The 20,000-nt window shown below is 41.6% G+C and overlaps 1 protein-coding gene across 1 annotated transcript in view; it reads right to left on the bottom strand.

Annotated features, from left to right (window-relative positions):
* LOC138369014 (glutamate receptor ionotropic, kainate 2-like) overlaps nucleotides 1–20,000 on the bottom strand; it is a gene marked incomplete in the record, with an annotated part of 159,748 nt that overhangs the window by 34,600 nt on the left and 105,148 nt on the right. The window contains 5 exon segments of the mRNA XM_069331855.1: nucleotides 261–362; nucleotides 7,018–7,119; nucleotides 8,977–9,129; nucleotides 9,293–9,457; nucleotides 10,588–10,641. Of these exon segments, the coding sequence (XP_069187956.1) occupies nucleotides 261–362; nucleotides 7,018–7,119; nucleotides 8,977–9,129; nucleotides 9,293–9,457; nucleotides 10,588–10,641 (576 nt within the window).

Here is a 20,000-nt window from a genome sequence, read left to right as displayed (position 1 = left end):
CTGCACCAATATCACCCAATCTTTTAAGTCTCACTCGCCACAATTACAATGAAAGACTCACCAGGTTAGTGGTGACCTGGAGAGTGAATGGGAGACTCACCAGGTTAGTAGCTACCTGGGGAGTGAATGAGAGACTCACTCACCAGGTTAGTGGAGATCTGGAGAGTGAATGAGAGACTCACCAGGTTAGTGGTGACCTGGGGAGTGAATGAGAGACTCACCAGGTTAGTGGTGACCTGGGGAGTGAATGAGAGACTCACCAGGTTAGTGGTGACGAGAAGAGTGACATTCATGGTGCCCGGGTCGTAGAAGGCGGCTCTGTCGGTGATGTTCACCCCGCTCCCTGGACCCCACTCGCCCACCTGCGACATGGGTGAGGTGGGCTGGTGAATTGTGTGGTGATAAGATGATGTGATACATAGTTTGTTGGCATGTTAGTGAACACATGTTTCAGTAACTCCTTCACACACACACACACATACACACACACACACACACACACACACACACACACACACACACACACACACACACACACACACACACACACACACACACACACACACACACACACACACACATACACACACACACACACACACACACACACACATCCTACAAACTTTGCACTCCTACAAATGGAATGCATTAGGAAGTGATGTGGTGGAGGCTGACTCCATACACAGTTTCAAGTGTAGATATGACAGAGCCCGATAGGCTCAGGAATCTGTACACCTGTTGATTGACGGTTGAGAGGCGGGACCAAAGAGCCAGAGCTCAACCCCCGCAAACACAACTAGGTGAGTACAACTAGGTGAGTACACACACACACACACACACACACACACACACACACACACACACAAATCACATTACCTTTATAAAACCACGCAACAAATACATAAACGTCTCAACGTGCTGAAAAAAATTCACTAAAGCATCCCTGAACATAAGAAACTATTTCAGACCACATTGAGAAAATTTAAATATCATCCAATGCACAGGAAAAAAAATATAAGAAATTTAAATGCATATGTGGTCACTTAAGTTATCTCTTTAAGGATCTGTTCCCTGCCTCTGGTCGTTCAGTTATTAATTTCATCAGCGAGCGACCACCTCGCTAATGAGGCCACTGAACCTTCACCCCCCCCAATCCCCCCCTTCCCCCCCCCCCTTTCGCCCTCCCCCCACCCTCCCCCCTCCCCTTCCTCTCGCCCTCAGCAGTGTTGCCAACTACATCATATTCACAAGTCTATCAAATGAAGTGACATTGACCGGGTTTTCTTTGTTTGAATGAAATACAGTCTACTTTGGATATATATATATATATATATATATATATATATATATATATATATATATGATATATATATATATATATATATATATATATATATATATATATATATATATATATATATATATATATATATATATATATATATATATATATATATATGTAACTACTTCACATATATATCGCCTGTAAAGAAATTTAAGCAACCAAATATCGTTTATTTACCAGTATTCAGCCAAGAATCGTGTTTATCATAATTAGTTCCAGAAACTTAATTAAAAAGCATTTCATTTGAATAGATGACCCAAGAGGTGGAGAGCCTCTCTCTCAAGGCCTCACCTCTGCGAGTCAGCTAATCAAATTCCACCAATTTTGGAAGCTGCAATCGTGAGTTGTCCCTCTGAATGGTAATGGAATGAAGTCTTTGACTCCATCCACGCAGCAGTCTGCCGTGTGTGTGTGCATTCTTAACTCTCCTGCTGGAGTCAGATGGGTGTAATGTAATTAAAAAAATATATATCTGTACCACCAGTTTTTATGAATTAATTGCTAGCTGGAATTCTTAAGAATTAACGCCACTTTGAATATATATATATATATATATATATATATATATATATATATATATATATATATATATATATATATATATATATATATATATATATATATATATATATATATATATATATATATATATGTCGTACCTAGTAGACAGAACGCACTTCTCGGACTACTATGCAAGGTCTGATTTGCCTAATAGGCCGAGTGATTTTCTTTATTTTCTCTAAAATGTTTCCAGTTGGTTTATTTTAAATATTTTTATTATATTATATTAAGAACTTAAATTATTGACTTAGTTGTCTTAGTTTAGGTTAGGTTAAGATAGGTTAGGTTTTGTCAGGTTTTAAATACATATTGTTTACTTAGAGTGAGGAGAGTGTTCCCAGTGGTATCTAAGAGGCTACTGTTCTTGTTCACCAGTTCATCCTCATTCTATCGTTTTGAAGACTCCTTCTTCCTTTTTTTTCTTTCTTTCTTCCTTTCTTTCCCCCTAAATCATCTCACCCTGGCACCCACATCTAATGTGGGTACCGACCTGTGAGATTTATATTTGTTTAATTTATATGAATTTATATTTACGTTAATTTATATACTTCGATAGCAATTTGTATAATGATAAGTGGACTGTATTTCTGCAATAATCTCATAATCTCACAAATCGATCCTCTACACATTAGGGGGGGTTATTAAATTAATATATATGCAGCCAATCAAACTACAGAATTAACTACATACATTGAAAAGGTTCCTTATCTTATAGTACAGCAGGTTAGTCCACCAGGTATAACTAGGGTGTAGACACCAAATTATCCTCTTTGAGGTAGCTTCCTCACCCAGTAACTGGTGCACAAAGTCTTCCTCGTCTTGACCTGTCAAAAGTGCGCTAGCTGTGAAGCCAGAATCCTATATATGACAAGCTATATCAGAGAAAACACTATACAGTACATGGAACATTGAAGACCTGGCTTAATTACCTTTAGTTTGAGGCTTCCACGTGATCTAACCGGATCACCCTATATCCTGACATTAATGGCCATAAATGAATGATAAACGGGTTTCGGATAGACACTTAACTTGAATTTGTAGACAGCGTGTTGACAATGGTACACCTTTGGTTTCCATAACACTACGTCCAAGTAAATTTAACAGGAGCTGAATTTGCTCCCGTGTGAGCCTCTGGTCTCGTATAAAACAATGGCTGTTTAACACTCCATACTATTGACGTTACTGGCCGACATTGTCCAGATATGATAGGAGCTAAATTTGCTCCACACGTCTCGGAGGTGACACCACAATGGCTGTTTAACACTCCATACTATTGACGTTACTGGCCGACATTGTCCAGAATGATAGGAGCCGAATTTGCTCCACACGTCTCGGAGGTGACACAACAATGGCTCCCTCCTTCCTCCTGACGCCTGGCCTACTTTGTCCAGATTTCAGAAAGTGATAGAAGGGTCACATTTACTCTACTTTAATATTGATAATTAAGTTAATTTATATAAGATGTTTTTATGATGGTAAAGTCCAAAGACTAATGTATTTAAGAACAATTCCCAGCAGAATAGCTGGTGAATTATAATAGTATGTGGTGATGATATCCCGTTTTCTATAGACGGTAATTCCACTACAAGCTACGTTTTATATGGGTAACTTGTTTATACAACACAGCTATTATCTGTATGATATAAAATGGTGTCGGATTTTCCGACATAATTCCCCAGGGGGCTGCTCACGGGTCGAAGTCCTATTTAGAACAGACGAACACCGATACTCCTCCTTCGAATTATTTGATTAATTTGATGTTAGCAGTTAGTAATCACACATTTGTGCGTCTGTTCGTACAGGACGGATGTCCCGTACTAGAGTTGCAGGGGTTAGAAGTCTAATGCGATTTCATTTCCCTGTCAACTCTTGAAAGGCTAATATTCAAGCCTTATTACATATTATTTAACCCAGAAGACTGGATGTGATCAAGTACTACAGTCAAGTATGATTCAGGGACTGCAGTGAGATCAGTGACATTAGATATAACTTGAAGTTTCTTCAGGTAACTGGTCACTGATATATAAACACTGAGGCCCATGGAATACATCTTGATTAAATAATAAATGTATCAAATCAGTCATCAGATTTATTGGGGTTTAATTTAGTTAATTGATTCAGAAGATTGAATAGCTCATCATTAAAGTAAAGTATGGTTCTGAGACTGCAGTGGGTTCAGTGACATTGGTCGCAGTGACTTGTAGCTGTTTTAGGCTACTGTTCACTGATTTGCCACTGAGGCCTCATGAACTCATCTCCAGCTTTAAATGATGATACTAACATCAACCTCTGTTACTATAGTCAGCTGTAATCTCCTTAGTATAATGCTACTGGAGAAATATAATCAGCTGACAAATTTAGGTTTCTATTGGTATTCTTTATCTGCAGTCATAGGTCTCCTCAGGCTTGATACTGGGCCTGAGAGTAATTTACCTCCTGCAGAGTTTAACATGGTTATGCCCTGATATTTAGTAGGGCCACCGATGAATTGATGGTAGTAATCTGTCCCCACAAGGACAGCCATTTGGCATTTGATTTGCTCAAATTTACCTGCAGCTGCTTGATAATAGCTTTCCAGGTCAGCATAATCAACTGTTGATTGTTGTGACAAATCTTCACATTTCTTGATCTGTCTTGTTAAGTGGCCTTTAAGACCTGCAAGGGTTCTTTTCATTCTCCCTGCATTATCCATACTGGCTAGTTGGTAAAGCCTTGTGGGACTTGTACTTGGGCTGCTCATAATACTGAACAAGCTCTAATGGTAGCCTAGGGTAAATTCTGCACTCACTAGGCAATAATCCTACCTCTACTAGAGGTTAGCACTTAAAATTAATACACATTATATATATACAATCATCCACACTAATGATTTGAGTGATAAACCAGTGTCACTGGAAGTACCTTTAGGTTAGCTCTTCTATATCACCCTAGGATGGTAGAGACACTAATTAATCACTCAAAGGTGTAATGATCATAAGTAAATTATTATATATACAACTCAACTCGAGTTGATAAAAATTACACCCAAAATAGGGTCTGGACCATTCATTAATGGTGTTAAGTTGTTTAATATAGTACAACTGACTATGGTAATAATGGGACTAGGATGAACGATAATAGTTCAACTAGTCAATGGTTTTATCCTACCCTGTTGTGGGATGGCAATTAGTAAATATTATACTGTGATCACTAGTGCAATATATATTAAATAATTCTCTATTTTGGAGAAATAATATACACAATTATTGATAATAGCCTCTTAATTAGCCTCTATGAAACTTCTAATATTATCTAGAAGTATTAAATATTATTAGTGACCTCGCGAAATAAACTCCACAAAATTCGTAGATAATCTCTCGCGAAATGTAACACCACGAAATCCGTGAACAATCTTGCGACACAGTCACTAATTTGGCTGGCTTCAATATTAGCGCTGTCATTTCACGAAATAACACGCCACCAAATATCTGTGGGTGTGCATGAAACCGCTGATGAGGCTGAACTCGGCTGAGGGAGGCTCCTGAGCTCCCTCGAGGCTTCGCCGCTGTCTTTGACTGGCTGGCCTTGTTTAAATCACACTGCACTAGTATATTTAATGAATCCACTGGTTAACTGGTTCATCCGGTACTAAGATGACCAAATGTGGGTTCATAGGACCGAATAATCCGTCATCCGGTTCGAAGATGACCAAATAATGTGGGAACCGACCTGTGAGATTTATATTTATTTAATTTATATGAATTTATATTTACGTTAATTTATATACTTCGATAGCAATTTGTATAATGATAAGTGGACTGTATTTCTGCAATAATCTCTTAATCTCACAAATCGATCCTCTACACATTAGGGGGGGTTATTAAATTAATATATATGCAGCCAATCAAACTACAGAATTAACTACATACATTGAAAAGGTTCCTTATCTTATAGTACAGCAGGTTAGTCCACCAGGTATAACTAGGGTGTAGACACCAAATTATCCTCTTTGAGGTAGCTTCCTCACCCAGTAACTGGTGCACAAAGTCTTCCTCGTCTTGACCTGTCAAAAGTGCGCTAGCTGTGAAGCCAGAATCCTATATATGACAAGCTATATCAGAGAAAACACTATACAGTACATGGAACATTGAAGACCTGGCTTAATTACCTTTAGTTTGAGGCTTCCACGTGATCTAACCGGATCACCCTATATCCTGACATTAATGGCCATAAATGAATGATAAACGGGTTTCGGATAGACACTTAACTTGAATTTGTAGACAGCGTGTTGACAATGGTACACCTTTGGTTTCCATAACACTACGTCCAAGTAAATTTAACAGGAGCTGAATTTGCTCCCGTGTGAGCCTCTGGTCTCGTATAAAACAATGGCTGTTTAACACTCCATACTATTGACGTTACTGGCCGACATTGTCCAGATATGATAGGAGCTAAATTTGCTCCACACGTCTCAGAGGTGACACCACAATGGCTGTTTAACACTCCATACTATTGACGTTACTGGCCGACATTGTCCAGAATGATAGGAGCCGAATTTGCTCCACACGTCTCGGAGGTGACACAACAATGGCTCCCTCCTTCCTCCTGACGCCTGGCCTACTTTGTCCAGATTTCAGAAAGTGATAGAAGGGTCACATTTACTCTACTTTAATATTGATAATTAAGTTAATTTATATAAGATGTTTTTATGATGGTAAAGTCCAAAGACTAATGTATTTAAGAACAATTCCCAGCAGAATAGCTGGTGAATTATAATAGTATGTGGTGATGATATCCCGTTTTCTATAGACGGTAATTCCACTACAAGCTACGTTTTCTATGGGTAACTTGTTTATACAACACAGCTATTATCTGTATGATATAAAATGGTGTCGGATTTTCCGACATCTAACTCACTCCCACAAACTCCTACCTTATCCAGTGTCTCTCCCTATACTACTATTCCATATGTTCCAGTTCCTTTCCTGTATTCTTTATCTTTGTAACTCCTTTCATGTTTCCTCCCTTTCCTTCTCTTAATTTCCAAACCCCCTACATCTCATTCCATTAATTCCCAACCACCCCATTCCATCAATTCCTTCACCTTACTCCATCAATCTCCCAATACTCACCTTCACCAAAGAATGCTGCTTCAGCTTGAGAATGTCCAGCTTGAAGTTCGTTCTGCGCCCTTCTTTGAACTGAATGGGTCCTGTTATACCCCGAAATTCTACCTGGAGTAGAGGAAAGAACAATGTACGAGATAGATACATTATGTCAGAGTTCAGAACAGGAGGATACCTGTCTAGAACGGGAGAAAACGCGTTCAGAACAGGAGAAGGCGTGGTGTGAACAGGGTAACAGGAGAAAGCGCGAAATCGTGTGCTTGTTACAGCCCAACTAATTTCAAAATATTTAGTTGCTTATAATTCATCATTTGCTAATTTGTTCTGTTTTTGTTTGCTATCTTTTGGCTTCCGTGTGTTTTGGACACGATCGTGGAACTCTTTCAATCTCCTGATTCCCTTATCTGCGGGCTTTTTATCTATTTTATTTTTTACCTAGCGACTGCCTCTGGAGAAGGAGGAGGAGGAGGAGAAGAAGGAGGAAAGAAGAACAAGAGGAAAGAGAGGGGGGGACGAAGAGGAGGAGGAGGGAAAGGAGAATATGAGATGATGAATCAGGCCAAAAGAAACTATGAATTACTTAAGACAATGATTCGTAAACAACACCTTGTGCTTGGCGCCTCATTCATCTATGAGTCACCCCACACACAAACTGCTGGTGAATGCCGAGCCCGCGGTCGTTACTTGGCCGTTATATACGGTCATTAGAGCGGGTAAATGACTCAGAAATTGCGCTGGCGATTCACACGAAATATTAAGGTCTCATCTCCCTCGTTTTATGGCATATTAGCCGCCTAAGGTAGAAGTGACGCCGTCCTGGGGGCAAGACAATGCCATGACCCCTGAGAGGAAAGTTCAACGCGTATTCTTCATGATTTTCTATTGCCAGGAACGGACAGTAATACCGAGGAGATTCACACTCTAAGAATGAAACAGACTGCAGAATGCGACCCGCAACAGTTGACTGACTCTTATTTATTGCTTAGGAGGGGGGAGGGGAATTAAGAGGCATCGAGTGTATGGAAACTTGAACCCTTGATAAGATCAATTCTGAACTGCAAAGTTCCTCATGTTCCATAATGTTTACTTGTGTCCTAAATTGCGCAATAAACAATTATTGTATCTTAAAGTTCAGATGAAGAAACAAGTCATCATCGTGTGTGTGTGTGTGTGTGTGTGTGTGTGTGTGTGTGTGTGTGTGTGTGTGTGTGTGTGTGTGTGTGTGTGTGTGTGTGTGTGTGTGTGTGTGTGTGTGTGTGTGTGTGTGTGTGTGTGTGTGAACCTGACAAATTAAACCCGATGATGCCCATTTAGAGAATAGAAAAGCATTGATAAACTATCAAGAAGCTAAAATAGCTATGTTGAACTACTTCCGGCGGGCTATACTAGCTATGCTAATCTAATTTAGGGGCTTTACTAACTATAAACTGCTTCTAGAGCTATACCAGCTATGTTAAACTACTTCAGGGAGGGCTATATAATTAGTTACTTTGTTAATCAAAGTTATGGGATACCCTAACTATAATCTACATCTAGGGCTATACTACTATGTTAAACTACACCAGAGGGCTATACTAGCTTCGTTAGACTACTTCACGGTTTATACTATCTAAGTTAAACTACTTTACAGACTATTCTAGCTATGTTAACTATTTCAGGGACTATACTATGTATTTTAAACTAAATTAGGAGCTATGCTAGGTATGATAAACTACTTTCACAGGCCATACAAGACAAGACAAACTCCTTTAGAGGATATACATTGGTTCTATACGCTACTTCAGAAACTATACTAATGTTAAACTAATTCCTGGAGGCTATACAGGCAACGATATATAACTTTAGAGGCTATATTAGGTATAATAGACTGTAATAAAGGCTATATAAACTATTATTTAAGTTACCCTCTATGCTAACCAACGCGAGAGACAAACCGATTTGGACAAAGTTGACGCGAATACGAACCGAGTTGATATAGTTGAAAAGGGAGGATCCGTCTCCCCAAGGCAATTCATTGTCGCAGGAGAGGTTGGCCACCTTGAGTGAAGTAGAGCGCTCAAGGGCTTGTAGACCCAGAGCGAAGACGTGTACGCTGTCGTAGATGAGCGCTGGCTCCACCTGGAGAGGAGGAACATCTACCCTCAGTACAAAAAAATCTCTACGAGGCTTGCGGCCATTGACGAGGAACTCCACGTTAAAGACCACTCTGTACCGCTAATCATTCAACCACCACCACCAAACTGGTGTATGCCTCCCCGTTGAAACTCTAACAAGCACCGACCTGAATGACTGTACTCTGGTTGAGGATGTTGTGGCCGTGGGGCTGGAAGTTCTCCATGTCCTTCAGCACCCGCCTGACGCGGTAGTGCTCGGAGTCGACCAGTCTGAAGGCCGTCATGTTGACGAAGTTGTACTTGAAGTCTTCCAGATCAAAGGTCTCTATGTCCTGGGAGGGAAAAGAGCGAGAGAGAGTTTTAGAGAGACTGTCCACGAGAGAAAGTGAGAAAAAGAGAGAGAGAGAGAGAGAGAGAGAGAGAGAGAGAGAGAGAGAGAGAGAGAGAGAGAGAGAGAGAGAGAGAGAGAGAGGGAGAGAGAGAGAGAGAGAGAGAGAGAGAGAGAGAGAGAGAGAGAGAGAGAGAGAGAGAGAGAGAGAGAGAGAGAGAGAGAGGGAGAGAGAGAGAGAGAGAGAGAGAGAGAGAGAGAGAGAGAGAGAGAGAGAGAGAGAGAGAGAGAGAGAGAGAGAGAGAGAGAGAGAGAGAGAGAGAGAGAGAGAGAGAGAGTTATGAAAATACTTTCAATCGCCATTCTCTTAGCTATGATCATTATTTACAGTAGACCCACTCTTCTATCGTCAAAATTCTTTCAGATTTGATCGATATGTATAAAGGATCTTTCTCGCATCATTTCCCTTAAGGAACTTAAATTAAACAATGTTACTATAGCTGTTCTTGCAGGTGTGTTGAACACCTGATCAACGCGGCCTCAACTCAGACCTGTAAAATCCACATTGAACAAAATGAATGAAATGTTATTATCCCTTGTCATGGTGAATTTAAGTTAATTTCCATAGTTTACCTTCAGTTTGGTGGCAAGGTTTGTAGTGAGAAATGTTCTGATAATATAATTATTTGAAAAATATTGAGGTCATTGAATGGGCTCGAACCCCCGTCCTTAGAGACCACAAGCATACATGCAGTCTCAAAAATTTTCTCATAGATACCTCAGGTTCTTAATTACTCTTATTATTATTATTGAGAAAATCAGTAGGAGCCATTAGTTGGATTCGAACCTATGCTCTAGGTGCTCCCAAGCAAACACCTTAGACCACAACACTACGACATGGTAAAAAGCAACGTAACTTGGGATCCAACAGAACCCTCTACGGTTCGTGAGGCTTACATTTAAACCTGACTACGGTTTCACACACTGCATGCACTCTAGTTTGTAGTTCAGGAAAACTACCTCCTACGCCTCTCTTTCATGGCTTCCACCGAGTTTCTCATTGATTCATCACGTTAAAGTGATTGTGCATTGTTATTATTGTTATTATTAATATCATCAACACACTTTACTTACAAATGTCGTAAACAGGTAGTGATACTTGAAGTCGTTCATCTGGAGCTGGAGGATCTGTGGAAGAGAGGAAGAAATAGAACAGCTGGGGAGCCTTACTACAGCTAGTTGCTGAAAGGACAGGTCAAGCACTTTATGGAGGGATGGATATTTGATTTGTATCTGACTTGTTCTGAAGGTTCATGTATGAATGCATGCATACATTCAGGCATTCATACACATACAGATACTTTCATACATATGTGCTTGCATAGATTCATACATATTTGCACACTCATCTGGGCCGTCCTCTTCCTAAAACACGTCATAAACTTGACAACAGAAATTGGTTTATACAGAATTGTGCTGGTGAAGTCATACTGACGATAAGAGCCAGGACACACGAGGGTACAGCAGACTATTGTGCACACTGAACACAACAACAACAACAAGTTCACTGTTGTAAATCAGTGATCATCTTGTATGATCCTTTGAGAATCTTGTATGTGGTGATCATGTCCCCCCCTTAACTCTCCTGTTTTCCAGTGAGGTGAGGTTAAATTCTCGAAGTCTATAGTCATAGTTTATGTCCCTTAGTTCGGGCACTAGTCTGGTGGCAAACATGATGATACACATGTATCTAGCCTCCTGCTCCCTTCACCTATCTTCATTACATTACATTTCTCGGGTTAAACTCTAACAACCATTTTTTGGGCCATTCCTTCAGTTTGTCCAGCTCTTCTTGAAGCCTCATGCTGTCCTCCTCTGTCTTAATCTTTCTCATAATTTTGGCGTCGTCAGCAAACATTGAGAAGTTTGAGTCTATACCCTCTGGAAGATCATTTACATATATCAGAAACAGGATAGGACCGAGTACAGAACCCCTCTGCGACACCTCTTGTGACTTCACGCCAATTATCCTCATAGTAATTATCTGCTTCCAATTGTTTAGGCACTCTCTTATCCACTGGAGCACCCTACCGGCCACTCTTGTCTATTTCTCCAACTTATGCGCCAGCCTCTTATGGGGGACTGTGTCAAAGGCTTTTCAACAGTCCAAGAAAATGCAGTCTGTCCAACTTGCCCACTGTGTGTGTGGGGGGGGGTGTATGTGTGTGTGTGTGTGTGTGTGTGTGTGTGTGTATGTGTGTGTGTGTGTGTGTGTGTGGGAGTGTGTGTGTGTGTGTGTGTGTGTGTGTGTGTGTGTGTGTGTGTGTGTGTGTGTGTGTGTGTGTGTGTGTGTATGTGTGTGTGTATGTGTGTGTGTGTGTGTGTGTATGTGTGTGTGTGTGGGAGTGTGTGTGTGTGTGTGTGGGAGTGTGTGTGTGTGTGTGTGTGTGTGTGTGTGGGAGTGTGTGTGTGTGTATGTGTGTGTGTGTGTGTGTGTGTGTGTGTGTGTGTGTGTGTGTGTGTGTGTGTGTGTGTGTGTGTGTGTGTGTGTGTGTGTGTGGGAGTGTGTGTGTGTGTGTGTGTGTGTGTGTGTGTGTGTGTGTGTGTGTGTGTGTGTGTGTGTGTGTGTGTGTGTATGGCTGTGTACGTCATCAATAAAAAGCAAACACTGACCATATCAATATTCACTACAGTAAAGGCGTTTGATGTCATATTTCCCAAATTGCCTCCATTAAGCTATCATGAACATGCATAATAAACATTCAATATTCGTTTGAATAATTTATAAGCGTGTGTTGATATGAAAATTAACGAGTCGTAACGAGTGATTCAAACCTGCTAACGCAAGGTTATCGAAGCAGGTGTTAAGGAGTTATTAGCGACTGCCTTCAGTCATAAATCATGTGTCTATTTCGTTAGCTAACAGTCTTCAACAGAGTTTGTTGAGTTCCGCTTCGGATGTCTGTGTCAGCGCGAGTGTGTCATGTGTCTGTGCTTCGTATCTGTGTCTGTGCCTTCTCTGTGAAGCCCTGAATCTCTGTGTCTGTGGGGCTTTTCATAGCTTTTTTAAAATCTATGAATGGAATTAGTCTCTCTATCATTTCCTGTTATAGAGCGGAGTATACCTTTCGGTGTATGTCTCTCTCTCTCTCTCTCTCTCTCTCTCTGTCTCTCTCTCTCTCTCTCTCTCTCTCTCTCTCTCTCTCTCTCTCTCTCTCTCTCTCTCTCTCTCTCTCTCTCTCTCTCTCTCTCTCTCTCTCTCTCTCTCTCTCTCTCTCCCTCTCTCTCTCTCTCTCCCTCTCTCTCTCTCTCTCTCTCTCTCTCTCTCTCTCTCTCTCTCTCTCTCTCTCTCTCTCTCTCTCTCTCTCTCTCTCTCTCTCTCTCTCTCAAAATAATGGACGACTTAAGGTTTCCACGTTTTCAAGACATTAGCGGCGGCGATGAATGACAAATTAATCAATTAAACACTCCTCGTACCCCTAGCACCCAGGTAGCACTTCAAAAGTACTCACATAAGAGTCCAAATATAACAAAGCTATTACCAGTCGTACACACCATGGGGTGAATCCCATTTTTTTAATGGGTCGCCTTCCTCTCCACACCTCCTCACCCCTTTCCCCATTAACCATTATCTCCACACGACCCAACTTCTGCGTCCTATTCACCCTCCTGAATTAATTATAAGACACCCGAAGTTAATCATTACCGGGATCATTACTCACACATTGATAAAGGAGTCAGTGGAGGCGTAAATAGGTATCCCGATTCAAGTGAATAAATTATTAACCCCTTAAACTGCCCCCCCCACCACCACCACACCACACACACACACACACACACACACACACACACACACACACACACACACACACACACACACACACACACACACACACACACACACACACACACACACACACATACACACACACACACACACACACACACACACACACACACACACACACACACACACACACACACGCACACACACACACACACACACACACGCACACCTTCCTGTTCCGTTATGGGGATTTTCGTCCCTGGGTTTAACGCCTATCTCTCGGTGTCGATATATCCCGAATGAGGTCCTTTAATATGCCGACGCTGAGAAGTCTTCCCAGTGTTAAATGTATGATTTTTATGGCTATAAATGATGCATCGCTTGTAAATATAACACGCAAGTTAGCTGTAATTAACACACGTAAATTAATGGTCATTTGCACACGTAAATCAACAGTGTGAATGAGTGTGTGCACCCCTTCTCGTGTCTCGAAATGTCTTTGTTTGTGTCTTTGTTTTTCTCTCCCTGCGAGACGCTGAGGGCAGCGTTAAAACTTCTTGGGAGGAGTTTGAAGACAAGGAGAGAATTAAATTATCAATATTCTCCTCGCTTATTACACCCGCATTCCATCTCTCCTCTTCCACTCCTCTCTCTCTCTCTCTCTCTCTCTCTCTCTCTCTCTCTCTCTCTCTCTCTCTCTCTCTCTCTCTCTCTCTCTCTCTCTCTCTCTCTCTCTCTCTCTCTCTCTCTCTCTCTCTCTCTCTCTCCTCTCTCTCTCTCTCTCTCTCGTTCCTATTTTGCATAACTAATATGTACTATGTATTTAAAGGAAAAATAATTACTAGGCGAATGAGGGCGAAGAGAAACATGCTAATTTTCGATTTTGGGTTCGATTTTGGGCGCAGAAAGGTAAAGCTTACCCATTTGTAGTCGTTTGGATTGCTAGGTAAGGGACCAAGTTCAAACGTCGGCTAGGAGGCGGTGTTTTGGGTTAGGCTGATAAATAGTGAACTTATAGAACGGGCTGGACGTACTACTATGTCCTGAGTCATAGTATATCGTTCGTAATCAGGGAGTTCAACGAGATGATTCTGAGAACGGAGCGGAGTGATCTCTATCGCTCATCTGCAGATGCGTTCATCTATCGTTGTGTTCGTCTTTTTCTGTGTTCATCTATCGTTTTTTCATATATCGCTGTTTTCATCTACCGCGGTGTTTATCTACCGCAGTGCTCATCTACCGTGGTGTTTATCTACCACCGGTCTGAAATGAGGGGTCAGATCGCGAGGAAAGAAAATAAAGATAAACAGTTGGTTAAAAAACGAGTAAATCACGATTACGAAGAGGGAAGTGTGAGCAAAGAACAATTACAACCAACAGGAAGTTTAGCGAGGAGTTAGGCGCTGGTGAAGTGTGGCCCAAGAGAGAGATAGATAGAGAGGGAGAGAGAGAGAGAGAGAGAGAGAGAGAGAGAGAGAGAGAGAGAGAGAGAGAGAGAGAGAGAGAGAGAGAGAGAGAGAGAGAGAGAGAGAGAGAGAGAGAGAGAGAGAGAGAGAGAGCACCTTCAAGAAACAACACACACTTGAGAGATCTAAACTTTATCATCACACGGTTCAAAGGATAAAACAATTTTTTTTCCAGTGAAGAACGCCCCAAAATCTGAAAAATCTTCGGCAGGCAAAAGCGTCAAAAAACAACAATTTGCAAGTCTGAAAGATCCCAGAGGACGTCATCAATTTTCAGCTTTTCGAAAAAAAAGCTGAAAAAGATAAATTGTTTGCTGTGAAGTCCTCCATTCAGCTTGTATTTCCATCATTTAAATAGGATTAACTTCCAACAATTACGCTACAAAAGTACAATCAGATAATCGTATGACAGGTGACATTGCACAACATGTTCAGAGCGAAGGGAAATATGTGATATACGGCTCTCTCTCTCTGTCTGTCTCTCTCTCTCTCTCTCTCTCTCTCTCTCTCTCTCTCTCTCTCTCTCTCTCTCTCTCTCTCTCTCTCTCTCTCTCTCTCTCTCTCTCTCTCTCTCTCTCTCTCTCTCTCTCTCTCTCTCTCTCTCTCTCTCTCTCTCTCTCTCTCTCTCTCTCTTTATGCTTTAGAGCGGAGGTTATTATTATAGAATGACTTCTGGGGTTAAAGTTTGTGTTCATTAAAGTTTATTACTTTTTTATATAAGTTAATCAGTTTTAGGACCTCAGGTTTCATCACGCCCTCGGCTCCTAGGCTATTTCAAGTTCTTCATTGTCATTGTTAGATAGCCTCTTCCCCTGGTAATTACGTTATCTCTCTCTCTCTCTCTCTCTCTCTCTCTCTCTCTCTCTCTCTCTCTCTCTCTCTCTCTCTCTCTCTCTCTCTCTCTCTCTCTCTCTCTCTCTCTCTCTCTCTCTCTCTCTCTCTCTCTCTCCTTAATAAGCTCACACACTTATTAACAAAACATGTTCACTGTGAAATTAAAATTTACTGTGTAAATATTTATGCTGAACCAGGCACAATAGGGTGTTGCTGTGTGTGTCAAGAAAAGAAAACATGGAGCCACGCCCCACCCCTCGCCTACAGGGTGGAGCCTCGCCCACCTCTCGCCTACAGGGTGTTAAAACTCCTCTTAATAATGTCACTAACCTCGCCGTGTCTTGCATGCCATCCTACTTTACTTTGGCAGAGCAGCCCATGCCGACCATACCTGTCGGCCTCTGCCTCGCCACAAATACACCTGTATTCGGTGTGGATTCGGGGTAGCGAGGCGGAGAGCCACAGTAATTCGGAGGGTGTGTGGTGTGAGACTGGTGTCGGTTGCTGTTCATTGGGGTTGCTAATAGGTAGTCCCCTGCATGGGGAGCTCCTATAGATCTAAGTCGGACAGTGTCATGTGGTGTTGTCGCAGCTGCTTGGTCAACAATGGGGTGAAGAAATGAGTAAATTTCACAACAAACTACAAGGGAGAAATTGAGGAAAAAATAGGGGGGAAAATGAGTGTAAAATAAAGAAGAAATCATTGCAATGAAATAGTTTGATTTATAGATGAATAGAAATAAAGAAATACAGAAAATAAATAACAATATGGAATTAGTGAGAAACAGAGAGTAGAAAGAGCGCGCCACTCCATCCCTGAACCAGAGTGCAGTGATTGGATTTTGTGCCAATCAGATCATTCTCTCTCTCTCTCTCTCTCTCTCTCTCTCTCTCTCTCTCTCTCTCTCTCTCTCTCTCTCTCTCTCTCTCTCTCTCTCTCTCTCTCTCTCTCTCTCTCTCTCTCTCTCTCTCTCTCTCTCTCTCTCTCTCTCTCTCTCTCTCTCTCTCTCTCTCTCTCTCTCTCTCTCTCTCTCTCTCTCTCTCTCTCTCTCTCTCTCTCTCTCTCTCTCTCTCTCTCTCTCTCTCTCTCTCCCTCCCTTCCTTGGGTTAAGGACCATTAGATTTTATAGTTTTGTGAGTGGTCTATGTTCTCACGATTTTAGTTAGGTAAACAAGTCTTCATATTTAACGCTCGTCAAATTGTGAGAACGGTGGGCGCACCTTTGCGCCCCTCCCATACGTGGGTACCGCACCTGTGTGACCCTCCCATACGTGGGTACCGCACCTTTGCGCCCCTCCCATACGTGGGTACCGCACCTGTGTGACCCTCCCATACGTCGGTGGCGCACTGGTGCGTACCACAGGAAGGGTATCACTGGTGATAGTGCTTCAGGTATTAGCACTATAGGGGATAGTACCACAGGTGATGGTATCACAGGAGAGTAACTCCAGGTAGTGGTACCCTGGGGTGGTGGTACCATATGGGGGATATCACAGGTTGGTACCTCAGGTGGTGGTACACCAAGCTGGTACCCCAGGTGGAGGCGCCCTCCGGCATTATTTACACAATCCAGGAGAGAGAGATTGATTCAAAACTCCTTCGTGTTTACGTTCCAAAGTTCTCTTTTTAGTGGGGGGGGGGGAATATTCCTCCAGTTCCCTAGGCTTCTGTCTCTTTATTATTGCTGGTCCTCTTTATTCTTGGTGTTTCTGTGTCGCCTGTATTTCGTCTATATTTTCTGTTCTTCCTCTTGATTTGAGTTCCAGTTTTGTGTGAATTCTGTTCTTTGGAGTTTATTGAGGCGTCGATGTTTCCTGTTCACTGTCTCACTGTCTATAGCGTTTTATTTGCTGTCTTCAGTGTATATTTTCTGTGTTTTTTTTGTATTCGTGTTTGTTCTGTTCTATGTATTTCTTCCACATCTTTACTACATGTATACTTTCTTAATGAATTTGTTTCCATATCTTCTTGTCGCTAACCTCCCCCCCCTTTTATCCTAGCTATTACTTCCTTCTGTATGCTAATTTTTATTACATTTTGTGTATGTATCATTTTGTGTATTTCCATAATTGTTGAAGGGACGGGGCGGCCCAATCGCCCTCACTGTAAGCTTCAAATGTCTTCATAAATCTCCAGCGAACGCAGTGCTTGGAAGATCAACTTAAGGATCCATCTACATGAGTTCGTCCTCACCTCAGGGTAGAATTAGTCTCAGATCTTGGGCACTCAAGACTCTCCCAATGGGACGTGCGTACCCTCCCGTGTCTGGAGCTACACTGATCTGATAGGAGATCATGTGAGGCTCAGAATGCTAGAGGGGGCCAGTTGAAGGCCAGCTCAACAAGCCCGCTCGACTAGTACGTCTTATTATGAACGTTGAACGGTCCCCAAAAATGACAAAAAGCATTGTGAAAGTTGAGGCTTCACAAACATCCACGTTTTCTATGTATCGGTGGGTGTGGGTTTGGTTCGCAGGTGGCTGGTTAGGTTAGTACTTTGTATTTTGTACGGTGTGGCAAATCAAGAGAACGGGGGTGTTGACTCACGCAAAGACACTTGAAGAATTAAAACAAATACATAACAAATGTAACAAGTAAAGCAGGAAGTACAATGAAACCTAGTTAAAATAATTACCATTAACAACAAAGACATCAAACAGAACAAAACAGTACGCAACAACGACAAAAATTCTAAGATGAAATAAAACACCCACACACAAAATAATAATAGATAAATTCTATGAAAAAATAAAACCCTTGAAGGCAAACAAAAAATCGAGTGTGCCGCACTGAACTTGGAATGAAAAAAAACTTTCGTTTGTAGTCGAACTTTGTGTGTCAAGCCTCTTCCTCAGACCTGCAATATATATACTATTACAACCCATCCTCCCTTTTAGTATCTATTATGTCAATTCGTAGGAATTCACGAATTCGTACGTACTTAAACTTTTAAATAGTAGTATACTGACTAGTTAGGAATTCTTAACAAAAAAAATATTGAAGCTAAAAAAAGTAAATTTAGTTATTACTAAGCCTAGTATAGCACACATATGGACTATATTAGGCCTCAGATATCGTGTATTAGGCCTAGGGAGGTTAGTTTAGTTTGTCAAAGCAACACAAGTAATAAATAGTTGAGTAATAGTTCAGATTTCTATTGTCTAATTTCATTGTACGTCGGTATATATACTATGGACCTCATCGTTACTATAAATACGACCGAAACAGGAGTATGGGCTGAAATATACCACCATCAGTATCGTCACTATTTACACCACAACCTACATCACCACCTTCACCACCATCACCACCATCACCACCATCTACATCACCACCAACACCATCTGCACCACCTGCGCCACCACCACCACCACCTAGACACCCCTCCCCCCCCCACCCCATCATCTGTAAGAGAACGTAAACACAGAGTATGTTTACTTTCATTCAGATCGGATAAACGAACGATCAAACGAAAGAGAGGACGAACGAAAGGACGGGCGAGCAAGCGGAACATAACGGAAGAGGGAGGTGGGGCCGAATAAGAGGAATAAACGGATGGATGAATGGATTAACGAAATGCATAAACGAGCAGGCCGGAACCTGTGAACGAACGATCTGAAGAACGGGTGGAGAGACGAATGAACCATCAAACGAACGGATTGAATGGAGCAGAGGCATACATACGGTCTCCCTCAACTCCTCTTCACAACAGTAAAAACTACGACACGAGAAAACGGGTCCAAATTCTGCATTTGTCAGTACTAATACCCATCACGGTTATGGGAAATCTATAATTGAGGGAGGAATGGGAGAGGGGGGGGGGGATATACTCGATATCTTATTGTGTATATTTACGGGTATAACTGTGTATGTTTGTTTTGTCTCAGGACTCACGGGTGAGGTAAATGTCTCTCCCTTGGGGGGGTTTGTTTGCTGGATAAATCTTATGTATAAGTGTGTTTGTGTGTTTGTGTGTGTGTGTGTGTGTGTGTGTGTGTGTGTGTGTGATGTGAACTCCTTGTTTGTACTCGCTTATTTGTGCTTATATGATCAGAGGTAAGGTCGTCGATCCCGACTTTCTAACTGTCTCTCGAACCATACTGTCTCCCAGGTCGACATGCCTCTAACCTAACCTATTCTGAAAGTGTGAAGGGAGATGGCTTCTACTACCTCCCCCTGTTAGTAGAAATAATTTAATGTACTTTTTTTGCTTAACGATAGTGTAAATTTTCAAAGACTTTCTGGCAGTCAAACACAATGCAGTCCACCCCACACTCTCTTCCTTCTCTCTCCAAAATGATTTCCAAACTGTCGTATGACTCTATTCAGATTTTTAGGCACAATTCGTCTTTTCGAAATCAACGCAGCCCTCAGTTATGAAGCGTGTCTATCTTCTCCAAATGTTCCACGATCATTTTTATAATTATCTTTAAGTAATCTCCAAGAAATGCCCTTCGGAA

This window comes from Procambarus clarkii, chromosome 26 (genome assembly GCF_040958095.1).
Source record: "Procambarus clarkii isolate CNS0578487 chromosome 26, FALCON_Pclarkii_2.0, whole genome shotgun sequence".
NCBI classification, from domain to species: domain Eukaryota; kingdom Metazoa; phylum Arthropoda; class Malacostraca; order Decapoda; family Cambaridae; genus Procambarus; species Procambarus clarkii.
The sequence above is the reverse complement of the archived record's forward strand: the minus strand, read 5'-3'. Positions and strand labels throughout refer to the sequence as shown.